Below are 24584 nucleotides of genomic sequence, written 5' to 3' on the forward strand. Positions count from 1 at the left end.
TGCAGGTCAGGAAGCAACAGTTAGAACTGGACATGGAACAACAGACTGGATCCAAATAGGAAAAGGAGTGCGTTAAGGCTGTATATTGTCACCCTGCTTATTTAACTTATATGCAGAGTACATCATGAGAAATGCTGGGCTGGATGAAGCACAAGCTGGAATCAAGATTGCTGGGAGAAATATCAATAACCTCAGATATGCAGATGACACCACCCTTATGGCAGAAAGTGAAGAGAAACTCAAAAGCCTCTTGATGAAAGTGAAAGAGGAGAGTGAAAAAGTCAGCTTAAAATTCAACATTCAGAAAACTAAGATCATGGCATCTGGTCCCATCACTTCATGGCAAATAGATGGGGAAACAGTGGAAACAGTGGCTGGCTTTATTATTTTGGCTCCAAAATCACAGCAGTTGGTGACTGCAGCCATGAAATTAGAAGACAGAAAGTTATGACCAACCTAGACAACATATTAAAAAGCAGAGACATTACTTTGCCAACAAAGGTCTGTCTAGTCAAAGCTATGGTTTTTCCAATAGTTATGTATGGATGTGAGAGCTGGACTGTAAAGAAAGCTGAGTGCCAAAGAACTGATGCTTTTGAACTGTGGTGTTGGAGAAGACTCATGGGAGTCCCTTGGATTGCAAGGAGATCCAACTAGTCAATCCTAAAGGAGATTAGTCCTGGGTGTTCATTGGAAGGACTGATGTTGAAGCTGAAACTCCAATACTTTGGCCACCTGATGCGAAGAGCTCACTCATTTGAAAAGACCCTGATGCTGGGAAAGATTGAGGGCAGGAGGAGAAGGGGATGACAGAGGATGAGATGGTTAGATGGCATCACCAACTCAATGGACATGAGTTTGGGTAAACTCCGGGAGTTGGTGATGGACAGGGAGGCCTGGCATGCTGCGGTCCATGGGGTCACAAAGAGTCAGACACGACTGAGTGACTGAACTGAACTGAACTGACCCCATGGCCTTGCCCCACTACAGTCCCCCACTACGCCCCTTTTCATCTCTCTGAATCTGATTAATGAAGCAAGCAGCGTTAAAACAGAGTTGTGAGAATTGAGCAAGATACCTTACCACTTGCCACATAGCATGTGCTGGCTGAGGTTTTTTCTCTTCCCCGCTCCTACCCATGCACACAAAGGAGGTTCATACAGGTGAAGCCTCTGCACTAGCCCTCTCCAAAGTAAGCAGCCCTTGGTGTTCTGGGTCAGCCTTGGAGTACAGCCCCGCCCCTAGCTCCACTTCATCAGCTGTGCCCACTCCTGGGCACATTCTTGCCTCTCTGCCACTGCCACTTGTGAATGAGTTTTCCAGGGATGGTGTGATCCATCTGGGTCCCCAGTGCAAGGGAAAGGACAGCACAAGAATAACCTATTAAATGTGGAACGATGGCATTTGGAGAATGGATAACCCAGAGTTGGGTGGAGGATGCAAGAAATGAAGGGTAGACAGATGGGTGGAAGGGAGGAAAGAAAGATACAGAATGAACTGGATGGATGAAAAGCTGGATGGATTAAGTGGAAAGGCAGAATGTCGGTGAATAGATGAACGGACAAAAAAGTTTTAAATTGGTAGAAGGCTGGATGAATAGACAGAGATGGATGGAAAAGTGGGAAAATGAATAGATGGAAAGAGAGGAAGCGGGGAGGGAAGGAAGGAGGGCAGGAGGAAAGAAGCAGGAGGCAGGCTGAACAGAAGGGACCGCGTGGGAGAGGACATGGATGGATAGGTGGGTGGAAGAAAGAAACACCCTTTCTTGGGGTTCAAGACGTCTCTGCAGGCAGGATCGGGCCCAGCACGCAGGACGTTCCTGCCCTCTCCCCACCAGCATCGTGGCCCATTTCACCCTTCGACCGGCCTCGGTTTCCCCTCTGGGAGAGCCTGCGTGTCCCCGCCTTAGAGACCAAGGTTGTGGAGTGGGCAGCAGGATCAGGGGAAACAGGCGAGGGGCGGGCGCGGGGCGGTCCCCGAAGCCGCGGCCGGCTCCGCCCCGTGGAGGCGGAGACCCCGTGGAGGCGGAGGCCCAGCAGCATCCGGCTCAGCATCTAGACCAACCGAAGCGCGGGCGCTGCCGAGATCACTCAGCGCCGCGGGAGCCCGGCCAGGTAAGCGCCGCTGGGGCGCCGGGCGCGGGGCGCGGGGAGGGGGCGCGCGCAGCAGCCGCAGCAGGCAGGACCTGCCCAGCAGGAGGCTTTCAACATGGGATGGGTTGCCCCTCTCCTACCCACCCAGCGTGAGTGATGGGTCTGGAGTGGTCCCTGCCCCTCTCCCTGTTGCCTTTCACCCGACCCCGCTTTGGGTCCCCAGCGACCTGGATCCAGAGCCAACCATTCACTCAGACTCTATCAGAGTTCGCAAATGTTCTCTGAGCCTCAGTTTCCCTCCCTGATGATGGGGGCAGTAAGCCTCCGCTGCACAAGGCTGCTGGGAGGATTGAATGCGGCGGTGCCGGGGCCAGCTCTTCTCTTAGCCCTAAGCTCCCAGAGGCAGAACCGCTCCCAGGGGTTTCATTCATTCAGCATCTGTTTAGTGACAGCCTGCTTTGTCCCAGGCACAAGAACGGGTGAGGGCCACGGTCACTACCTGATCCAAGCCCTCCTGGCCCATGTGTGCCGGTGGCCTGTGAAGGCCCTGCCATCGGTAAGGTGGACAGGGCAGCCAGGGTTAGTGGTTTCATCGGGCAGACGTGGATGCTGAGGTGCAGTAAGGTTAGAAGGACCTTGCCCGAGGGCGCACCCGGGAAATTCGACCTGCGGCAGGGTCCCAACCTTTGTCACAGAAAGCATCCGCATAGGATAGAAAAATACTCTGGTGCCACAGACTGTTTCCCAGCACAGAGTGCCAGGCCTGGTAGAGAAGGGTTCCACTCTGCGGTTCCTTCCCTCTCCTGCTGGGGGAACTGGACTCATACCCTGTGATGACTGAGATCTGGGGTGTCTCCCCTCCCTGTTACAGCCGTGAGTGCCAGAGCTTGTATGGCGCCTGACTATATCCCTCACTCAGAACTATGGCCAGCAGGGCAGTGACAGGAGACTAAAAGATACCATACAGCGGTCCCAGACTCTGTCCTGTGACCACCACCAGCAACACCTGTGCGCCCATCACTCAGTCACACATTTGCACCTGTTCTTTTTTTTTAACTTATCTTAAATTGAAGGATAATTGCTTTACAACCTTGTGTTGGTTTCTGCCATCCGGCAGCATGTATCAGCCATAGGGACACATATGTCCCCTCCCTCGCACCTGTTCTTTTTTTATAGCCACTGTGTGCCACGCGGAGCAGAGTTTACCTGTCTCTGTATCCACAGGGCCTGGCACACTCTGGTAGACCCAGAATACACAGTACACGTTGCTGCTGTTATTAATGATGATAATGGTGATCTGGCCTGTGGTCCAGCCTTATCCTCAGGTGGAGCAGGAGGTAGGGGGTGAGATGACGGTGACAGTGACTGACAGCCTGGCTCGCTTTAAGTCTTGAGTGAGGAGGACAGGATCCTCAGAGCCAGACCCGAAGGACCGCAGACCTTATCCTGAAGCCCACAGAGGGTTGGGCAAGCCTTGTGGTGTCAGCCAGCTGCACTACTGGGGACCTGGGAGAACCAGAGGCAGCAGTTGCCAGGGCAGAGGTGGTCCAGCCCTTGGACAAGTTACCAAGGCCCTTTGGATCCCATGTGGCTCCTCCCTTCTTTCCTCCTCCAGGAAGTCCTCCCCATTTCCCCATCAGAAAGCAGTCACCACCATGCCTCCCCCCGACCCAACCCAATCAGGTGGCATGATTTGATCCATCTCCCTCTAATATTACATGGGAACTGGGCTTTTAAGGAGCTGGTAGAGAAGTCGGGTGGGCTGCCGTCTATGGGGTCGCACAGAGTCAGACACGACTGAAGCGACTTAGCAGCAGCAGCAGCAGAGAAGTCAGCATTTACACCAAATGCTTGGTGTAAATCTCAGCCATGTGGTGTGGCTTTGGGCCCTGGGTTCCTGAGCTGTGAATCCCAAGTCCTTGGCTGCTTTGTCTCTGACTCTCTGAGGAAGGCAGCAGCCACCTTGGAAGTTCTCAAGATTCCAACAGGGATAGATTTGGGAACTCAGAGGGTCTCTAATTCCCACCAGCAAGTCCCCTAAGCCCCCAGGAGTCTGATAATCCACATGACTCAAGACAACTCTAGAGCATATGCTCTTCTGTTTTTCCCTACAGGTGGATAGATCCCGGGTCCACATGGCTCAGTAGAAGATGAAGCCCAACCCGGCAGTCTCCTCCCCAGAGGCCTGCAAAGCTGCAGGACAGGGCCAGCAGAGCTGCCCCATCTGTCAGGCCTGGGGTGGGGTCTCAGGCCTGGGGAATGTGTCTGGACCTGGGCTGGGCCCTGGTATAGTTCCAGAACGTGGATCAAGGCCTAGTGCTGCTACAGAATATGGACCAGGGACTGGAGCAGTGTCAGGCCCTGGGCAGGGGCCTAGTGATGTTCTGGGACCCAGACAAGGGTCTGGAGCAGTGTCAGGCCCTGGGCAGGGGCCTAGTGATGTTCTGGGACCCAGACAAGGGTCTGGAGCAGTGTTGGGTCCTGGGCAGGGGCCTAGTGATGTTCTGGGATCCAGACAAGGGTCTGGAGCAGTGTTGGGTCCTGGGCAGCGGCCTAGTGATGTTCTGGGACCCAGACAAGGGTCTGGAGCAGTGTTGGGTCCTGGGCAGGGGCCTAGTGATGTTCTGGGACCCAGACAAGGGTCTGGAGCAGTGTCGGGTCCTGGGCAGCGGCCTACTGCTGCTTCAGGAGCTGGGTCAGTGCCTGATTTAGGAGCTTCACCTTCCCCTGGCCGAGAGGTAGGGCCTGGACCCAGGCGGGGATCAGGGGCTGGGCAAAGACCCAGTGAGCCAATAACAATCCCAACACCGGCTCAACAGCAGAAGACTCAGGCCACCCCTGGGCAGGCCTCAAGGCAGAAGGTTGTGGTCACCGGAGGAGCAGGCTACCTGGGCTTTAGCCTGGGTTCCAGCCTGGCCAAGAGCGGCACTTCTGTCATCCTGCTCGACCTCCGCAGACCCCAGTGGGAGCTGTGCCCAGGGACCGAGTTCATCCAGGTGCAGTGATGAGTCTTGGGGGATGGGCGGGGGGGCAGGGTGGGGGTGGAGGTCAGAGGTTGGTGTCTGATGTGTATAACCAGTCGCTGGTAGTGAATGAAGAGCACAGGCTTCAGAGTCAGACTCCAGCTCCCAGCTGGGCCGCCATGGCCACAGGGCCCCACACCTCTGAGCCTCACGTCTTCATCCACAGAAAGGGGACACCAACAGTATCTGCTTCACTAGAGACTTATGGGGAGTTGAGACAGTGCGTGTAAAACTCTGAGCACTTTCTCTGTGACTTAGCTCCATAGACGGGGCTGATGATGATGAAGACAGACGCCCAGTGGAATCATCTAGTAAATCCTGCCCCACAGCTTGTCCGGGCTCTGCAGATGCTGGGCCTGGTGGGGTCAGGGGGCTGGCTCTGGGACCTGCCACAGCTGTAATGTCTGATTACCTTGGGCCCAGACCTCCTACCTCCGTGTCTTTCTCCTCTGTTTCAGGCTGATGTCCGCAATGCAGAAGCCCTGCACCGTACCTTCGAAGGGGTGGACTGTGTTTTCCACGTGGCCTCCTACGGAATGTCTGGTGCTGAGCAGGTGAGACACTCCCCCACACACAGGGCTTAGGTCCTGGCTCTGCCCGCCCCCCTAATCCCTGGGTGTTCATTATGCTCTTCACCTATTCCAGGGAGGATTTGGGCTATACCCAGCCTACATTTGGCCCATGAGACCAAGTGCCAGTTCTGCCATTTTCTAGCTGTGTGACTAGGAAAGTTAAGTTAACCTCTCTGCACCTCTGTTTCCTCATCTGTTAAGTGAGGACACAACTAGAGCTAATGGCACAACCCCCCCAGACAGCAGTGTAACAGTATCTGTCAACACATGCAACAGCCTTTGACTCAGAAACTACACTTACTTATGTATTTGCAGCATTGGTTTTAATAACAAAGCAGGAACTAACCAAAATGCCCAACTACTGGGGACTATTTAAATAAATTGTGATATAGCCTAACAATGAACTTCTATGCAGCCATTCAAAAGAAGGCGAAAGAATGAGGTAACTCAATATGTGCTGATAACAGAACAATTTCCTAGGTACTGTGGGGGAAAACAGCATTTGACACTTTTTTTTTTTTTAAATAAAAGGCATATACTCACATTTGTATTAGAAACGGGAGGGAAATTTCTTCTTCGTTGCATACTAGTTTTACTGTTTGAGTAGTTTTAACCTTGTGATTGTATTACCTATTGAAAACAACTGCAACAAGAATAAATATAGCTTGAAAATCAGTATAGAACCCACTTCCCTGTGTGGTTGTAGGGATTAAATGAGATGTAAAGGCTTCGCTGTGCCCCTGACACACAAGCAACTCTCACTGTGGCCCAGTTGTTTTTATTTTTCACACCCCCGCCCTCTCACTAGGGTAGACTTATGGATAAGGAAGCTGAAACTTCTAGAGCCAGGAAGCAATCCAACATATTTGAGGCTCTTTTCTGTGTGAAGCCCTGCATCAGGTCCTCTCATGGGGCTTATTAAATCCTGCCAACCATCCAAGGGACTCTTCCCTCACTTTATAGGTGAGGGAGCTGACTGCCAGATGGGGGGTGGAAATCCCCAGTAGCCCAGGCAAACGGGAGCAGAGAGGGGCACTAGAGCCCAGGGCCCCCACATTACCAGGGGCCCCTGGGAATCCCTGCCTCTGAGCTGCAGCCCCCCACCCCGCCCCACCCAAGCCCAGCCGCACACCCTCAGCTACAGGGCTGAGACAGCACCTCGACTCTCACACCTCCGTCTTGCCTTTTAGCTGCAAAAAGAGCAGATTGAGTCTATAAACGTTGGAGGCACCAAACTAGTGATCGATGGTAGGCGCTCAGAGCAGAGTGTGACCCGCTGTGTGTTTGCTGCTTCTTTCCTTACCTGGGCTGCCGCAGGCCCAGCTCTGGGGGACAGGGCAGGGGGACAAAGGTGGGAACCTCCTCCCACCCCCTGCCCTCCCCCGTGGAGGGTCTGTGGGCAGCACATCCTTCCTGTTCTGCAGGCGTGCCCAGGCCCTGGCATGGGGCTCAGTGTGACCTCAGTGTGTCTGGGGACACAGGAGTGGAGTTTGCACAGAGGGCTTAGCAGTTGGGAGCAAGAAACGTTGCTGAAGTTCCAAATGAGAAGACCCACCTCTGGGCTCTCAGGGCATGTCCTGCCTTATCCTCCCTCCTGTTTTTCTCTCTGATTCTAGAGTGTGTTTTCCTTATGTCCCCACTGGATGAGACTTTCTTCTGACCTGTCCCTGGCAAGGTGGCCACACTGAGAAGGAAGAGTGAGGCAGCCTGGCCCCCAGGGACTCTCAAAGCAGGGGCTTGACCCCTCCCCAAGTTAAGGGAAGGAGGCCCTTCCCTCCTGAGGCAGGATGTGTGCTGGAGGGTGGGTGGAGGACTCATCCAAGGAGGTCCCCAGGGGCACCCCTCAGCCAACTCCCTACTCACATCAGCGCTGTGTGTGTGTGTGTGTGTGTGTGTGTGTGTGTGTGTGTTGCTGTGTGACCTGTCGCTGCAGTTTGTGTCCGCCAGCGGGTTCCAAGGCTTGTCTACACCAGTACCGTCAATGTCGCATTCGGCGGGAAGCCTATAGAACAAGGCGATGAGGACTCGGTGCCATATTTCCCACTGGAGAAGGTACCTGGCTTCCTGGAGAGGTGGGCAGGGTGGACCTGGGACCCACAGTTCAAAGGGTAGGGATGGGCAGAGCCAGGGTCAACTTCACAACTCAGGGTGAGACCCAGGAGCAAAAAGTCCCCAAACAGCATGGCTCAAGCCCTCTCCTACTTCAGTCATGCCAGCAAGGGCTTTGAAATCACACCGACCTGGCCTTGAACCAGCAAAGCAACTTTCTACTGTGGGACCCTGAGCAGATCACTTCACTTGGAGGCTCTCCTTCTACACCTGGGCATGATAACACCACTCTGTGGGGATGTGGAGAGCTGGAAATGAGACGATTATGTGAAAATGCCACGTGAGCACAAGGATTCCATGTAAACAGTCCATCTGACATGCATCCAGCATCCACATCCCAGCGCAGCCGACGACCCAGTGCAGGCAACGTGGCTGACGGGAAGCTCCATTGTTACTGCTCTGAACTCTCTCCTCTGTTCGTGGCTCCCACCCAGAGGGAGAGGAGCGGCAGTAGGGCTCAGGGCTTGGCCATTTCCCGGTGAGGGTCCCAGAAGTGAACTCCCGTATGGTCAGAAGCAAAAGTGCAGCCCTGGGGCCAGGAGGGCTGGGTGGTGTGATCAGCAGTGTCCCTGACCCCATCTGGTGGCTCTATTCTCCCTGTCCTTGAACAGCACATGGACCACTACTCCCGAACCAAAGCCATCGCTGACCAGTTGATCCTCATGGCCAATGGGACGCCTCTCCCAGGTAAGTACTGGGGGCCTGCTCACAGCCAACATGCGTGTCCCCTACTGCCTCCCTGAAGGACATGAGCAATTCTTGCTTTTAGCTGGTATGTTTCTGAGGCCCAGCTTCCTTCTAAAGGACACTTCCCCAGGGCCTTGGACATTCATCATCCAACACATTCTGAGCACCCACACCCAACAGGGATACAGCCTGGAAAACATCAGATCCAGTCTCTGCCCTCACGTTGCTCATGGTCTGGTGGGGAGACACTTGGGTTAGCCCAAGTCTAGCCCTCTTTTCTGCCACATAGGCGGGCATCCAGTATGGGGGAATCCTCTTCTAGATAAAAAGAGTACAAATTTATGAATATGCAGTGAGGCGTGGTGCTCTGGAAGGGCTGTGCAAGTGAGGGACGCTTCAGGAACTCCCAGAAAAATTGGCCTCGGCTGCCCAACTGGATTGCCTCTTCTTATCATATTGTCATAAAGAATAATAATAGAATAAGGACTGGTGGCAGCATGGTGCAGTGGCTAAACACCCACATACCAGCATCAGACTGAACTGAGTTCAAACCCCAGCTCTACCACCTTTCAGCAAAAGTCTCCTATCTCTTGACAGCATCTGTGTAAGGCAAGAGACCCAGTTTCTTTCCAAACTCAGGAGTTAAATATATTAAAAGTCCTTGCTATCCAAATTATATTTGCTTTTTGAAATTCAGAAACTAAAAAGAATCAGAAAAGCTGGTTTCTCTCACTGTCTACACTCAGGAGCCAAGTGGATTTAGAGGGTGAAGGTTGCTTGGTATCATAATCCCCAAATTTACAGGACAGAAAACTGAAGCTAAGAAGTTAACTGACCTAGATCAAGGTCACACGGCTCTTAGGTGGCAGGCGTAGGGTTTGAAAAGGCACCTCCCCCCAGGGGAGTCTAACACCAGAGCCTGGGGCTAATCACTTAGCCCCAGGCTCCACTTAGTGCTCCACTTAGCTGTGGCTGAGTGGTCTCTGAGCAAGAACGCTTCCCCCTAAAATCCCCCACACCTCACCCCTCATCCTGGACCTGTCAGGCCTCAGTTGTTTATCCCAGTACGAATATCCAGCTGTGTTTCCCAGAAGTTTGAGCCTGCACAGTAGAACTCTCTTCTCTATCAGGGCCTCCCCTGGATGGACCTGCACTCCTACAAGTCAGACACCTAATCCTCCCGCTGAGAATTATTTATACAAGCATCCCCAGCTTTCCATGGTCAGGACAGTCATGGATACCCTGGGCCCCACCCCTCTGTGACGTAGCCGCCCAGTACCCCACTGGCCAATGTCAGGTGCAGCCCAACCAGCCTTCCCCCAACCCCCACTCCATGCCCAGGTGACCCAGAGTTTAAAATTAGCTCCAGGCTGTCTACAGAAAAGCTCACCTGATACCTGCCTCGCAGGAGGCCTGCCACAGTCTCCCCGGGTGATTTCCAGTCCCCGCTCCCCCAGCTGGTCCCTGAGAGACTCTGCCTCTAGCCTGGCAGGGAGCAGCCTGGGCCCTATAGCAGAGTCTTCAGACTTGCAGACCCCAGCTCCATGTGAAGGCTCTGTGTCTTTATGTCTCTGGGTGTGTGAGTGTCCTGGGGCCACCAGCACAAATCACCACTAACCTGGTGGCTCGAAACAGCAGAAATTTCTTCTCTCACAGTTCCTATAGTTCACAGTCAGATGTCTGAAATCCAAGTGTCATTTGGGCTGCACCCCCTCCAGAAGTGTGTGGGAGAATCCTTCCTTGACTCTTCCGGCTTCTGGTGGCTCCAGGAGCTTGGGGTCCTTCTTTGGTATGTGGCCGCATCACTTGGCGTTGGTCTCCGCCTCTGTCTTCATGTGGCCTCTCCTCTTCTCCCTTTGTGAGTGTCTTATAAAGCCACCTGACATTGGATTTAAGGCTCAACAGGATAATCCATGGAGAAGGCAATGGCACCCCACTCCAGTACTCTTGCCTGGAAAATCCCATGGATGGAGGAGCCTGGTAGGCTGCAGTCCATGAGGTCGCTAAGAGTCGGACACGACTGAGCGACTTCACTTTCACTTTTCACTTTCACGCATTGGAGAAGGAAATGGCAACCCACTCCAGTGTTCTTGCCTGGAGAATCCCAGGGACAGAGGAGCCTGGTGGGAGGCCGTCTATGGGGTCGCACAGAGTTGGACGAGACTGAAGTGACTTAGCAGTGGCAGCAGGATAATCCAGGATAGTTTCATGTTTAGATCCTTAATTACATCAGCAAAGACCCCTTTTCCAAGTAGGGTAGCATCCATGGGTTCCAGGACACAGACATAACTTTTTGGGGCCCACCATTCAACCCACTACACTGGGCTTCATTGTTAAGTGAGGGTGTTGGAGAAGGAACAGTCAGGATGGCTATAGAGCAGTCAGGAGCAGGCTATGACCCTGTGATACCATCCCTGGCTAATTTATGAAGAAAAGGGAATTTATACTGGAAGCATATGTGATAGCTTCTGGAAAATATCATCCAGAAAATGACCACCAGGGTTTAGAAATGACAGGGTCGGGGTGATTTTAGGGAGCTGGGAGGCAGTATCTGGTGATCAGTCTCTCAGGGTGAGCCCACTCTAAGGATTTTAGATCCATGTTAGTGGGATGCACAGAGTTATGTTCCTGGGTGAGAAGATGGCATTGACTCAGCCTGGGTCTTGGAATGCCACCTCAGAGAAGAGAAGTGTATCTAGACTGACATTCCACCACCCCCAACCTGGTGCAAAGGGGAAGGAGCTTCCAAAGAAAGGTGGGCTTCTGGTCCCAGAGGATGGCATACACTCAGCTCCCCAAACTGGGAGCAGGCTGCTTGGGGAACCTGAGCCTTGGGGGAAGTGGAACATCTACCAGGAGGCACTATCTCAGTTAAGGAGATGGGGTTGGGAGTCAAATAATTTACAAATAGTAACTGAAAAAATTTTTTAATAAATTAGGATAAATTGAAATTATTGTAGAGTTTCTTAAGACTTGAATATGTTTGGGGCAGCTCTTCAGGCTATATACCCCTAGACCTCCCCCCACAGGGTGACAGGCTCCCACTTCCACCAATGGGGACCCCTCAGCAGAGAATTTGGGAAGCCCTGGACCAAGCTCTATCTTAGTCTGGAGACTCTGCTGACACAGCAGAGAGGGGGGACAGACCTCCAGCTCTCATGCTGATGGCTCTAGTCTTCCTTTCTGGTTGTCTGGAAAGGGTAACTGCAACCACTAGTTACAAAGCATCCAGGTGAAGAGACCAAGGCTGAGAGAGCTGAGGGTCAGGGAGCTGAGTTGTTAGTATTGTGCCACCAGAGGTGTTAGCGGAAACAGCTTGAACCTGGATCTCCATCTCAGCTCCACTAGGTTGAGCTGTGTGCCCTTAGGCAAATCACATCTCTTCTCTGAGCCTTGGCTCCTTTATCCATAAGACAGGGATAATAACAGCTCTCACCTCCTAGGGCTGCCTGGAGGGGAAAATTCCAGGCTTACCAGAGCATCAGATGAAGGCACCAGACACATAGCAAAACCTCTCTGAGAGCGCTATGGACCTTAGCTAATGACTAGAAGAAAGAAAGAGCTATAGCTATTGGCATGAGGGCATGTGGGTCCATGCACATCTGTAAAATGGGCACAGTAGGACTCTCGTGGGAGTCAAAGGCGATCACATCTATCAGAGCTGGTTAAACTCTCATGGGCCATGCACATAAGTGTTGCCTCTGTTACTGGCCTGTGAGTTTTGTGAGTTCAGGCACCATTTCTTGGTCCTCCTGGGATTCTTCACAGCATCCATCCCAGGACCCAGTGCAGAGCGAGTGGGGAGGGGGATGATTCTCAATAGTGTTTGTTGAATGACTAGCTGATCTACTGAGAGAATAATTAATTGAATGAGAAAACTCCAAGGACCTGCCTATCCCACTAACCTGTCCAGGTAGGACCAGGAGATGTGGACAGCCTTTCTATCCCCCTTCCTGCTCATCTACCCCTTCCTAGGCCCCTGACTGCGCTCCCCTGTGTCATAGGAGGAGGCTCTCTGAGGACATGTGTGCTCCGGCCCCCAGGGATCTACGGCCCCGAAGAGCAGAGGCACCTGCCCCGTGTGGCGGTACGTTGTTCCCACCTGAGGCCGGAGGCACGGGGGGAACCCGGCTGGAACTGTGTGAATGAGGACCCATGGTCCCCATGTCAGTCTTGGGTCAGTGCCCCAGAGGGGGACCCTCGGTTCTGGGAGAACTCCTGCCCCCACCAGGCCCACCAGGAACAGAGTTCTTGGGGGTACTCCAGCCAGGCCTGGTACCCATAGAGAAGACATGGACTTACAACCCCAGAGAGGCAGAAGAAACTGTTGCCCTGCCCAGATGTGGGCTCCCTGAGGGCCAGAGGGCTCATCTCATGCTGCTGGCACCAGGGTCTCCACACAGAAAGCCTCTCTCCAAACAAGGCTGGGTGCCAGGGATATGGCTGCAAGGGGCTCTAGATCCTGTCCTCACATTTCTCACAGCCTAGTCAAGGAGACAGGTGCCACAGTCACAGATTCAGGGTGGTATGGGTTGAGGTGAGAGGGAGAAGATGGGAAGACAGCAGAGAGGGCCTGGCAGGGGAAGTCCAGGAGGGCTTCCTGGAGGAAGTGACACCTGTGCTGTTTGAATAGGGAATGAGCTAACCAAGCAAAGCAGGTAGTGGAGAGAAGGTGATCCAAATAGAGGACAGAGTTTGGGCACAATGCTGGAAATGAAAACCGGTTCCAGGTTTGGGGATGTACTTCCATGGTGGGTGAGACAGTAAAGAATCTGCCTGCAATGCAGGAGACCCAGGTTCAATCCCTAGGTCGGGAAGATCCCTGGAGAAGAGAATGGCTACCCATTACAGTATTCTTGCCTGGGAAATGCCATGGACAGAGGAGCCTGGTGGGCTCCAATCCATGGGGTCACAAAGAGCTGAACACAACTGAGCGACTAACAGTGAACAAAACAGACAATTCTGCCCCCCTCCCTGTGGGCTTTATATTCCCACAGGAAGGGAGACAGAATAAACACCTTACATGACAAGGAATATTCGAAGGTGCTGGGGACTGTGGAGAAAGAGGAAAAGTGCTGTGGGGTGGGGGAAAGCTGGGGTGCCAACAGTCAGGAAGCCTCTTCGAGCAGGGACGTTGAGCACCTTGAGGTGACCGGTGTATCACACAGATAGGCAGAACCTTCCAGGCAGAGGGCACGGGAGGTCCAAAGCCCTGAGGTGTGAACCTGCTGGCATGTTCCAGGCAGGAGGCCGAGGGCTGGAGCTGAGTGAGACCGAGGGGTTCGGTGGGAGACAAGTCAGAGAGTAGCTGCGTCCAGAGCAGAAGGGTCTCCTTAGCCATCTGACCTACCGGAAAGGCGTCCCAAAGGTTCTGAGCAGAGGAGACGTGGTTTGACTTAGGATTAAAAAAGATCCCCAGCTGCATGGAGAACAGCCCACAGGGGCTGAGGCTGGAAGTGGGGGACCAGTTAGGACGCTATTTCAGTGTCCAGGTGAGAGATGGGGTGGCAGTCAAGGCAGTGAGCAGTGGCTAGACGCTGGACTGATTGTAACAGCTGAGACAACTGGGTTTGCAGATGGGTTGGGTGCAGAGAGGGAGGGAGGGAGGCGACAGCCAGAGTGGGCTGCAGAGCTTTGGCCTTAGCCCTGGGTGCTGTGGGCCGAGGGGAAGCAGGGGTGGCCAGTTGGGGTCGGGCACTCACAGGACAGGGCAAGTCCGCCTTGTCTATCTGGCAACCAAACGGGCCACCAAGTGGAGATGTCTGTCAGGAAGGTTTAGTGGGGCTGGGACAGAGGGGTCTGACCTGAAGCTAGAAATTTGGGAGCTGTCTGCACAGAGAAGGAATTAAAAGCCATTCCAGGCTTTGTCAGTGTTTCTTACCCTGTCCCCCCTCCACCAGAGCTACATTAAGAAGAGGTTGTTCATGTTCCGATTTGGGGACCGACGGACGCAGATGAACTGGGTCCATGTTCACAATCTGGTGCAGGCACACCTGCTGGCCGCCGAAGCCCTCACCGCCGCCAAGGGCCACGTGGCTGTGAGTCTCCTGCAGTGCTCCCCTTCCTTACCCCCCAGGCTGCAGGTAGGCACCCCCCATCCCTACGGGATTCCTGGCTCACACACAACAGATCTCCCCAACTCAAGTTGCCTCATGGGCTTGTCAGCCCAGGAAAGCTGGGGGGTGGCTGATACTTTTTAGAGCATCGTTAGCTCCTTGAAATGACCCTGGGAGGCAGGTGTTGTTGATCCCAGAGTGACAGTCACCAAATGCTAAGCATCTTACATACATTGTTATAGTTCACCTTTAGAGCAGCCCAAGAGGGAGATCCCATTATTATGCTCCCATTTCTCAGATGAAGAAACTGAGGCACAGAGTTTAAGTGACTCTGTCGAGGTCATACAACTAGTCAGTTGGCAGCCCCGGAATCCAAAGGGACTTGTTCAGATCTTTCTCCAGGGCTGCTCGGGAGAATGGGGAGTTGGGCAGCTTCTAGGAGCCGTCAGAAAGGACGGGGTCAGGTGATGGCCTGTGCCTGACATCCCCCTCCCCGCGTGTCCCCTCAGAGTGGGCAGGCGTACTACATCAATGACGGGGAGAGCGTCAACCTCTTCGAGTGGATGGCCCCACTGGTAGGTGCCCAGACAACGCCACCAACTCAAGTGAGAATTCCGGGATCCCCACGTCTTCTTTCCCTGTCACCTTTTCCTCCTTCCAAAAGCTCAGAAGGTTTCACATTAAAGGCCAGCTCTGGCAACAGTGTCCATTTGGGAGACACTGGACCTGGGTCATGACCACCCCTTTAGGAGGCCAGGAGCTCCCTGAGTTTGCCACGGTCCCTCTCAGCCTGCTTCCTGATTTATGTTGATACCTTGTGAAGTTTGCCTTGTGGGCCCCCCACCTCCATACTATATAGGGAGGCCCTGAAAGAGGTAAGTAGGAGGTGGACAAAGCCCAAAGGGAGGTGCTGGCCTTCACAAAGGGAGGCACAGCCCCCACGCTGAGAATCCCAGCCTCCTCTCCCAGCAGCCTACAGACTCCTTGAAGGGGTCGACCAGAAACCCCACACTGGAAGATATATCTTTGGGGTATTCAGGCCCTTTGCATGTCAACTTTAAACAACTTTATTAAGATATAATTTATAGGCCATACAGTTCACCTATTGAAAGCATACAAGCCAATGGTTTTTAGTATTTTAAGAATTGTATGACCATCACCAAAACACATTTTAGAACATTTTATCACCTTCCCCAAAAAGAAAGTGAAAGTGAAGTCGCTCAGTCGTGTCTGACTCTTTGTGACACTACGGACTGTAGCCTACCAGGCTCCTCTGTCCATGGGATTTTCTAGGCAATAGTACTAGAGTGGATGGCCATTTCCTTCTCCAGGGGATCTTCCCAACCCAGGGATTGAACCCTGGTCTCCTGCATTGTAGACAGACGCTTTACCTTCTGAGCCACCAGGGAAGTCCCAAAAAGAACCCCTCCAAAAACCAGACTCTTTGGCTGTCATTTCTATTTACCTCTCCTCCCACCCAACCCCTAGCCGTAGGCAATCACTAATCTCCTCCCTGCTTCTATAGACTTGCCTCTTCTGGACATTTCCTATGAACAGAATCATACATTTGGGCTCTGTGTTAAGTTTCTCTCATTTAGTATAATGTTTTCAAGGTTCATCCATGTTGTGGATGTGTCATATCAGCGCTGCATTCTATTTTATTACCAAAAAAAAAATATTCCATTCAGTGGATATGCCAAATTTTGTTAATCCATTCATCAGTTGATAGAAATTTCAGTTTTCCCTTTGGGGGCTGTTATCAGTAATGCTATTATGAACATTTGTGTATAAATAGTTGTGTGGACATACATTCTCATTTCTCTTGGGTCTACACCTGGGAGTGGAATTCCTGGGTCATACATTCCCAGGTGGTGCTAGTGGTAAAGAATCTGCCTGCCAGGGCAAGAGATGTGGGTTTGATCCCTGGGTTGGGAAGATCCCCTGAAGGAGGGCATGGTAACCCATCCAGTATTCTTGCCTGGAGACTCCCCATGGACAGAGGAGCCTGGCGGGCTACCATAAATTCTATATAAGTGCCTTAGTGTGTGTTTGGGTGAAGCAGATGTAAAAAATGACTAGATGGGAATGAGCCCAAGTTTAAAAACCCACTCTGTGCAACCAGCTCCCACTTAATTTTCCAGGTTATAGCATGGATTTCATTTAAAGACTGGTGTAAACGTAGGGCTGGCTGTGGGATCTGCCCGCTCTGGTGGGCAGCTGAGGAGGGGCCAGGGGGTGCTCTGGTAACTCTGGGGTAAAGGCAGTATGTGGCCTCTGCACGCTAGCCCTTCAGGTTCTGTTTTCTCGCCTCAAGCCATGTTTCCTTGCAGTTTGAGAAGCTGGGGTACAGCCAGCCCTGGATCCAGGTTCCTACTTCCTGGGTTTACCTGTCAGGTAAGGAAGGGAGAGTGTGTGTGAGAAAACCCTCCATGTGCCAGATGCACATGCATTATCGTCCCCATGTTCAGTCACTCAGTTGTGTCCGACTCTTTGCAACCCCATGGACTGCAGCACGCCAGGCTTCCCTGTCCTTCACTATCTCCCGGAGCTTGCTCAAACTCATGTCCCTCGAGTTGGTGATGCCATCCAACTATCTTATCCTCTGTCATCCCCTTCTCCTCCTGCCTTCAATCTTTCCCAGCATCAGGGTCTTTTCTAATAAGTCATCTCTTCATATCAGGTGGCCAAAGTATTGGAGTTTCAGCTTCAGCATCAGTCTTTACAATGAATATTCAGGATTGATTTCCTTTAAGATTGACTGGTTTGATCTCCTTGCTGTCTAAGGGACTCTCAAGAATCTTCTCCAACACCACAGTTCAGAAAGCATCAATGCGTTACTTCATTTTAAACCCAGAGCCAGGACCTAGCTGAGATGAGTGGGGCCATGAGGGCACAAAATTTAAGGAAACCCGCACTCTCAGGAGTCAAATGCTCCAAGCCTGATCTGCACTTGCCCAGCCCTGAGAGCAAGTGCCTCCTTAAATTTGCCCTCAAGGAACCTTACTCCCCTCACCCTAGTCCTGGCCCTGTTTAAAGTCTATCCCACTTCCCAGGTGGGTGTGATTAGGCCCATTGTAAAGATGAGGCAACTGAGGCCCCGACAAGTTAGCAGCTTGCCCACAATGCCATGCTGAGAAAGCAGGAGAGGCAGAATTCACACTGTGCTTGGCTGACTCCATAGCCTACTCCCAGCCCCTCTGCTGTGTTGGAAGGTGCTTAGCCAGGCAGAGGAGAGGCTGCCCCATCCACCAGGGTCAACCTGGAGTTAAGGCTGCTTTGGGACATGTTGAGGTTCAGTTTTGACCCTGGGCCTTTCCTGGTGGCTCAACAGTAGAAAAGTCTGCCTGCAGTGTAGGAGACCCAGGCTTGATCCCTGGGTTGGGAAGATCCCCTGGAGAAGGGAATGACAACCCACTCCAGTATTCTTGCTTGGAGAATTCCATGGACAGAGGATCCTGGCAGGCTACAGTCCATAGGGTTGCAAAGAGTCAGACACGACTGAGCGACTAACACTTTCACTTTCGCCTCCTCAGTCTTTACTCTCACGGTCCAGTGTCTCTCTGCTGGCCTCCTTCCAACTGGAATGCTGAGCGTGTGTCAGGCATGGAGTGATCAGCCCCAGGGGATAAGTGGCCCTCCAGTCACAGATAATTGAGTTCCTGGAAAACCTCAGCTGGATCTGTTGCTCTTTAAGAGCACTGGCATGCTTGCCATTGAAAGCTGGGGTTTGCAGACTTCTCTCTCCCAGGGCACCGGCACAGAACGGCTTCCCCTGCACAGCATCTCCAAGAGTGACACTCCTGACCCCCAGCTGAGAAAAGTTCAACTGCAGGTTCTGGCAGTTTTAGTGAATTACCTATGAATTCCCAGTTCCCAGTGAGCTATCTGTAACTCAGTGCTTCTTACCCTTGGCTGCACAGTAGAATCACCTGGGAGCTTTTAAAATCTAGAAATGCCTCAGCCACATCCCAGACCTATTATCTCAGCATTCTGCAGGTACAAGGGGGTGGGGGAAGCTGTAATATTTTAAAAAAAGTGATCCAGTATAAAGCGCATGTTGAGTTCAATCACTGCCCCAACTTCTTTCTCGCTGACTCAAGAGAGCATACCGGAATAGAAGTCAGTGAGAGAGACATGATTGTAGATATCACTTTGAATCTGCTCAGACTGATTTTAAGATGTCAGGCTTTTAATATTAATAACAACTTACTTGTGACATATTTCATCACCAAGCAAGGTGCCCCAGGCTGTGCTGAGAAACTGATTTAAAGGAATCCCAAGGACAGGAAAATGTTGGCAAAGTGAAGACTACCCCTAGCAAAGCAAATAATGCCCCCCAACTGATTTGCCCCTGAGAGCCTCCCTGGAGTTTGTGAAGAGCAGGCACCTGTTCACTGGTCCCTCTCTCCCCACACAGCCACCGTGATGGAGTATTTGCATCTGGCCCTGAGGCCCATCTGCAGCCTCCCGCCGTTGCTCACCCGGAGTGAGGTAAGTGGGCTGCTGTGAGGGGAGCCCCTGTGTCCTTCTTCCTGCCCCTTCTCCACTCCTACTCTGACACCATAACTGGATGCTTGTCTGAGGTCTCAGAATCTCCCATGTGCGCCCAAATCTAGGGCCAGCTCTTTTATCATGTCCCAGCCTCTGGGCTTTGGCTTAGGCTGTGCTCTCTTGGTCTGAAGGGTGACAGCTCCAAGCCCATTCTTCATCACTGTCATTTCATTCATAAGCAGCTTGCCTTCCCAGCCAGACTGGAGGCTCCCGAAGGCAGGTTCCATGACATTCACCTTCTGGAATGTCTCCACTCCCCAACAGCTGTCACTGTGCACACACAGCCTGTTGACTCAAGGCTCACAGTTTGAGGCTCACAATTCCTGCTCACTGAATAAGTATATATTAATTAAGGACCTACTGTGTTAAGGACACTGTTCTCAAATAACAATGATGCATTTTCTATTTGCATATGGAGTTTAAAAGAGATGTTTTGTTTTTATTTAAACATTACTTTTTCATTTATTTCTTTCTTTATTCTTAGGTGCACTAGGTCTTCATCGCTATATGCAGGCTTTCTCTAGTTGTGATGAGCGGGGGCTACTCTTCCTGAGGAGCATCAGCTCGAGGTGCAGGGGCTTCAGTAGTAACAACACACAGGCTCAGTAGTTGTGGCTCATGGACCCTAGGGCACATGGGCTCCAGTAGTTGTGGCACATGGGCTTTAGTTGCTCTGAGGCATGTGGAACATTCCCAGACCAGGGATTGAACCCATGTCCCCTGCATTAGCAGGCACATTCTTATCCACTGTACCAGCAGGGAAGTCCTAAAAGAGAGGATGTTTTAATGCAGATTGTAAATAGTAAAGCAACAGTGGTGTTCGGTGTTACTTGCAAAATCCTTCCTTTCTCCCTTGACTGTCCCTGATGCACTGCTAAGTTAGGAAGGCCAAAAAGATTAGTATCTCATTTAATGGTGAAAAATTGTGAGCACTAGAGTGAACCAATCATTGATTGCTTCAGGGCTTCCCAGGTGGCTCAGTGGTAAAGAATCCGCCTGCCAATGCAGGAGACGCAGGAGATGTGGGTTTGATCCCTGGGCCGAGAAGATCTCCTGGAGGAGGAAATGGCAAACCACACTGTATTTTTGCCTGGAAAATCCCATGGCCAGAGGAACCTGGTAGGCTACCATCCATGGGGTCCCAAAGAGTTGGACACAACTGAGTATGCATACACATACCAAGGTCCCACCTAGAATTGACTTCACACTCAAAGCTCAGTGCTCCCCACCTCAGAGAATCAAGAATGGGCCATGAAAAGAAGCAGTTCCCTATGGTTTCTCCTTTTAACCATCTGGACTAGCACAGAAAAGAGAAAAATAAAAATAGGGACCATCTATTGTGTGATGATGAAATACCAGGCACTGTGTTTATCTCATTTAATCTTGACAACCACTACGCACTGTGGATTCTGTTATCACTTCCATGTACAGAGGAGGAAATGAAACACACAGTTAGGGGAGGGGGAGAGGGTGAAATAACCTGCCCATCACTATTTACTTATGTAGCAGCACTGAGATTTGAACCCAGACTAGACCTAAAAGATTCCAAGCTTAACCATTAGCTTGTGAAATGTCAGGAATCATATTCACATAAAATAGCTGCCAAGGTGCTGCTGAATTGTGGTCGGGCTGGGCGCTGGCTCCTCTGTCTTTCCCCTGTCTGTCTCTGGTTTCCTTGTTCAATTTTGGAGCAAAGGATCCCTAGTTAGTTGTGAAGTTTCTGGGCACCGTGGCTCAGGCGCCCTCTGCTGGCCAATCTATGACATACTAACCAGCCCTCTAGTTTGACTTCCTAGCCTTTTTTCATTCGTTTCACATGTATTGAGCTCCTACTGTATGCCAGGCATTGTTCTAAGGAATGAAGGTAGGGCTGACCTTACTTCCTATTCACATATACTGTTCAAAAGAGGGATTTTTTTTTATTGAAGAATAGTTGATTTACAGTGTCTTAATTACTGCTATATAGCAAAGTGATTGTTATATATCCTTACATTCTTTTTTAAATATTCTTTTCCATTATGGTTTGGGGCTTCCCTTGAGGCTCAGCTAGTAAAGAATCTGCCTGCAGTGCGGGAGACCTGGATTTGATCCCTGGGTTGGGAAGATCCCCTGGAGAAGGGAACGGCTACCCACTCCAATATTCTGGCCTGGAGAATTCCATGGACTGTATAAGTCCATGGGGTCGCAAAGAGGTGGACACGACTGAGCGACTTTCAAATATATATATAATCTTGGGGGAGTTGTGTTGGGTCTTTGTCGCTGCATGCAGGCTTTCTCTAATTGCAATGAGCGGGGACTACTCTTCTTTCTGATGCTTCTCACTGTAGTGGCTTCTCTTGCTATGGAGCACAGGCTGTAGGTATATAGGCTTCAGTAGTTGCAGCTTGTGGGCCCTAGAGTGCGGGCTCAGTAGTTGGAGCCCACGGGCTTTAGCTGCTCTTTGGCACGTGAAATCTTCCTGGACCAGGGATCAAACCCATGTCCCCTGCATTGCCAGGTGGATTCTTATCCACTGTACCACCAGGGATGTCCATATCATAGAATATTGAATATAATTCTCTGTGCTATACAGGCCCTTGTTTATTAAGAGAGGATGTTTTAATGCAGATTATAAACAGTAATAATCTGTTAATCCCTGGTGGCTCAGCCAGTAGAGTCCACCTGCAATGAGGGAATCCTGGGTTCGATCCCTGGGTTGGGCAGATCCCTTGGAGAAGGAAATGGCAACCCACTCCAGTATTCTTGCCTAGAGAATTCCATGGACAGAGGAGCCTGGTGGGCTACAGTCCACAAAGAGTTGGACATGACTAAGTGACTAACTTTCACTTTCACAAACAGTAAAGCAACAAGTGGTATTTGGTATTATATGCAAAATCCTTCCAGTCCACTCTCTGATTTGACTGTCCCTGATGCTCTGGTAAGTTAGGAAGGGCAAAAAGAGTATAATCTCATTTAATGGTGAGCTCACAGTCCATCCAAAGAGGAAGACCACCCAACAATCAGGCAACTCAAAACACTGTGATAAAGACTATATTGGGGGAAGTGATGAGAAACTTCAGAGTACACAGAAGAGGCACATAAATCAATTCTGAGGAAGTTAGGGAGGGTTTCCCAAAGGAGGTGATATCCAAGCCTGAGATCTGGGACCCCTGTTTATCTACTTCATAGCTGTATCCCCCAAAGCCCTGAACTTGCTAACTGAGGCAAAAAGAGACAAGAACTGGCCTCTCTCCCTCTCTCCCCACACTAGCATCCAAGATCAGGGGCTTGACCCCAACGGCTGTTACAGGGCCACAGCAGAATCAAGCAGCTAGTGGACTCCTTCCCAGTGTTCAGCTGAGGAACTAAAGCAGAAGAAATGAACCAAGTGGGAGGGTATCCTCCCAGTCCTAACATAGCAGGGAAAGGCATGGGCTAGAATTTAGCTCCCTTGTGTGACCCTGGGCAAGTCGCTTAACCTCTCTGATCAATTTTCAAGAGGAGCCGGTGGTATTAGCATTTCAGAAGATTAAATGAGAGGAGGCCCAGAAAGAATTCAGTCCGACAGGCACGGGGTGCTAGCTCAGCAGTTGTTAGCTGTGGGTACTTCCTTTGAAGCCTGTGGGCCCCAGGACTTCTGCCAGCAGGGAAGGTTGCTCAGGCCCTGGAGACTCATCACTTCTGCATAATTGAATTCCTCTCTTAGGGAAGCTCAGTTAATAAGCAAGGGAGTGCCCTGGGACCTGCCTGCCCAGACTCGATCTGGGGCTGTGGGCTGAAAAGCTCAGGGTGTACCCTGGAGACACTTGTTTCCGGAGAGCTGCACCCAGGCTATAGGCAGAATGTATCAAGGTCCTCCTGAGCCCCAGCATCTTCTAGGCCAAGGAAGGGAGTGCAGAGGTGGGGCCTTTATTTTGGGGGGACTGAGAAATTCAGTAAGGTGAGGAGATGCCGAAAAGACATCGGGGAGGCGACGTCCTCAAAGAAAATGGGAGCGGAAGAGAGAAAGGAAGTCCTCCCCATGAGGACATGGAAGGCGCAAGATCCAACACTTTGGGAGGTCCTTTTAAATCGCTGTGCGACGCAAGGGGAATCCCTACCCTCTCCCGTCCCAGTGAAACAAGGTTGCCTCCCACGCCCACTAGTCCCGCCCCGCGGCTGTCCCGCCTCTCCCCGCAGGTGCGCAGTGTGGCCGTGACACACACCTTCCAGATCGCCAAGGCCCGCGCCCAGCTTGGCTACGTGCCGGACAAGTTCAGCTTCGCGGATGCAGTGGAGCGATATGTGCAGTCAACAGCCGGGCGGACCCGCGGCTCCAACGCGCGGACGCTCCTGCGGCTGCTGCTCGGGCTGTTGCTGTTCCTTGGCCTGCTCGTCCTGGCCCTGCGCTTCCTAGGCCTGCAGCCGTCCATCATCTGACCGTCGTCGCCGGCCCATCCCTGCTCCCGCCTGGCCTTCAGGACTCGGACCAGATCCTGCTCCGCCCTCCGGACTTGGGCGCACCCTGGAGTCCTGGACTTGTCCCTGCCACGCCCTCTGGGCTTGGGTCTGCCCGGGGCTCAAATGGCAACCCACTCCAGTATTCTTGCCTGGAGAATTCTATGGACAGAGGAGCCCGGTGGGCCACAGTCCATGGAGTCTCAAGAGTTGGACACGACTTAGCTACTAAATATCATCCTCTGGGGCCCAGCGTTCTGACCCCGCCCATTCCCCGCCCCCTGTGTTTAGACACGCCCCTGCCCCGCCTCTTGGGTCATGACCACGCCCCTGCTCCTCCCTTCTGGTCTTGAGATCCCCCTGGCCTGGAGAGGATACCACGGGAAGGTCCTAGCCTCGCAGCCTGCTCCGCCTTCCAGACCTTCTCCCCGTCCCTACCCAGGTCTGCCCCGCCCCAGGGTTCTCTCCTGCTCTAGTTCCGCCCTCTTCCTGGCTCTACCAGTAAGCTTGAGCCCGCCTCCTGGTTTCTCCCCAGGGAATTAGCCTTGCTCAGCCCTTTGGGTAGGGGCTTCCCAGGTGGCGCTAGTGGTAAAGAACCCGCCTGCCAATGCAGGAGACATCAGAGAGTGGGTCTGATTCCCGGGTCGAGAAGATCCCCTGGAGAAGGAAATGGCAACCCACACCAGCATTCTTGCCTGAAGAATTCCATGGACAGAGGAGCCTGGCGGACTACAGTCCATAGCGTCGCAAAAAGTCCGACACGACTGAGCAAGCAGGCACGCCCTATCTCTCTGGGTCGGGTCCTTCCCCTCTTCTGCTTGAGATTCGGTCCTAGCCCCGCCCCCTTCCGTCTGGCTCCACCCCCTCCAGTCACATGTCATAGGCGAGTTCTTAGGGCCTGAGCGACTGAACTGAACTGAACTGCAGCCACTTGTGTAAACTGGGCTTACGTTTGCAAGTTTTCACTGTCTGTGGCTACCTCTCTAGGGACACAGAGCCTCCTTGCTGCCCTAACTTCCCTGGGCTTGTCCTCAGATTGGGATCTTGGATTAGACCCATTCTAGGAGCACTGTGTTT

At 52.2% G+C, this 24584-nt stretch overlaps 1 protein-coding gene and 1 long non-coding RNA gene across 2 annotated transcripts; one reads left to right on the plus strand and one right to left on the minus strand.

Moving 5' to 3' along the window:
• Positions 1–1334: 1334 nt before the first annotated feature.
• SDR42E2 (short chain dehydrogenase/reductase family 42E, member 2) lies at positions 1335–23489 on the plus strand. Its single transcript, XM_061401386.1, has 12 exons — positions 1335–2114; positions 4208–5089; positions 5575–5670; positions 6879–6936; positions 7622–7740; positions 8409–8484; positions 12489–12571; positions 14385–14522; positions 15050–15115; positions 16871–16934; positions 18958–19031; positions 23250–23489. Exons 2-12 carry the CDS (start codon positions 4244–4246, stop codon positions 23487–23489), a joined length of 1860 nt encoding a protein of 619 aa, XP_061257370.1. The 5' UTR covers positions 1335–2114; positions 4208–4243.
• LOC133238369 (uncharacterized) lies at positions 18709–23364 on the minus strand. The gene is made up of 2 exons (XR_009733514.1): positions 23276–23364; positions 18709–19857 (listed from the first exon to the last, which is right to left on the minus strand). It is a non-coding gene; the product is annotated as an uncharacterized LOC133238369 (long non-coding RNA).
• Positions 23490–24584: the final 1095 nt, after the last annotated feature.

Source organism: Bos javanicus, chromosome 25, assembly GCF_032452875.1.
Source record: "Bos javanicus breed banteng chromosome 25, ARS-OSU_banteng_1.0, whole genome shotgun sequence".
Lineage (NCBI taxonomy): Eukaryota > Metazoa > Chordata > Mammalia > Artiodactyla > Bovidae > Bos > Bos javanicus.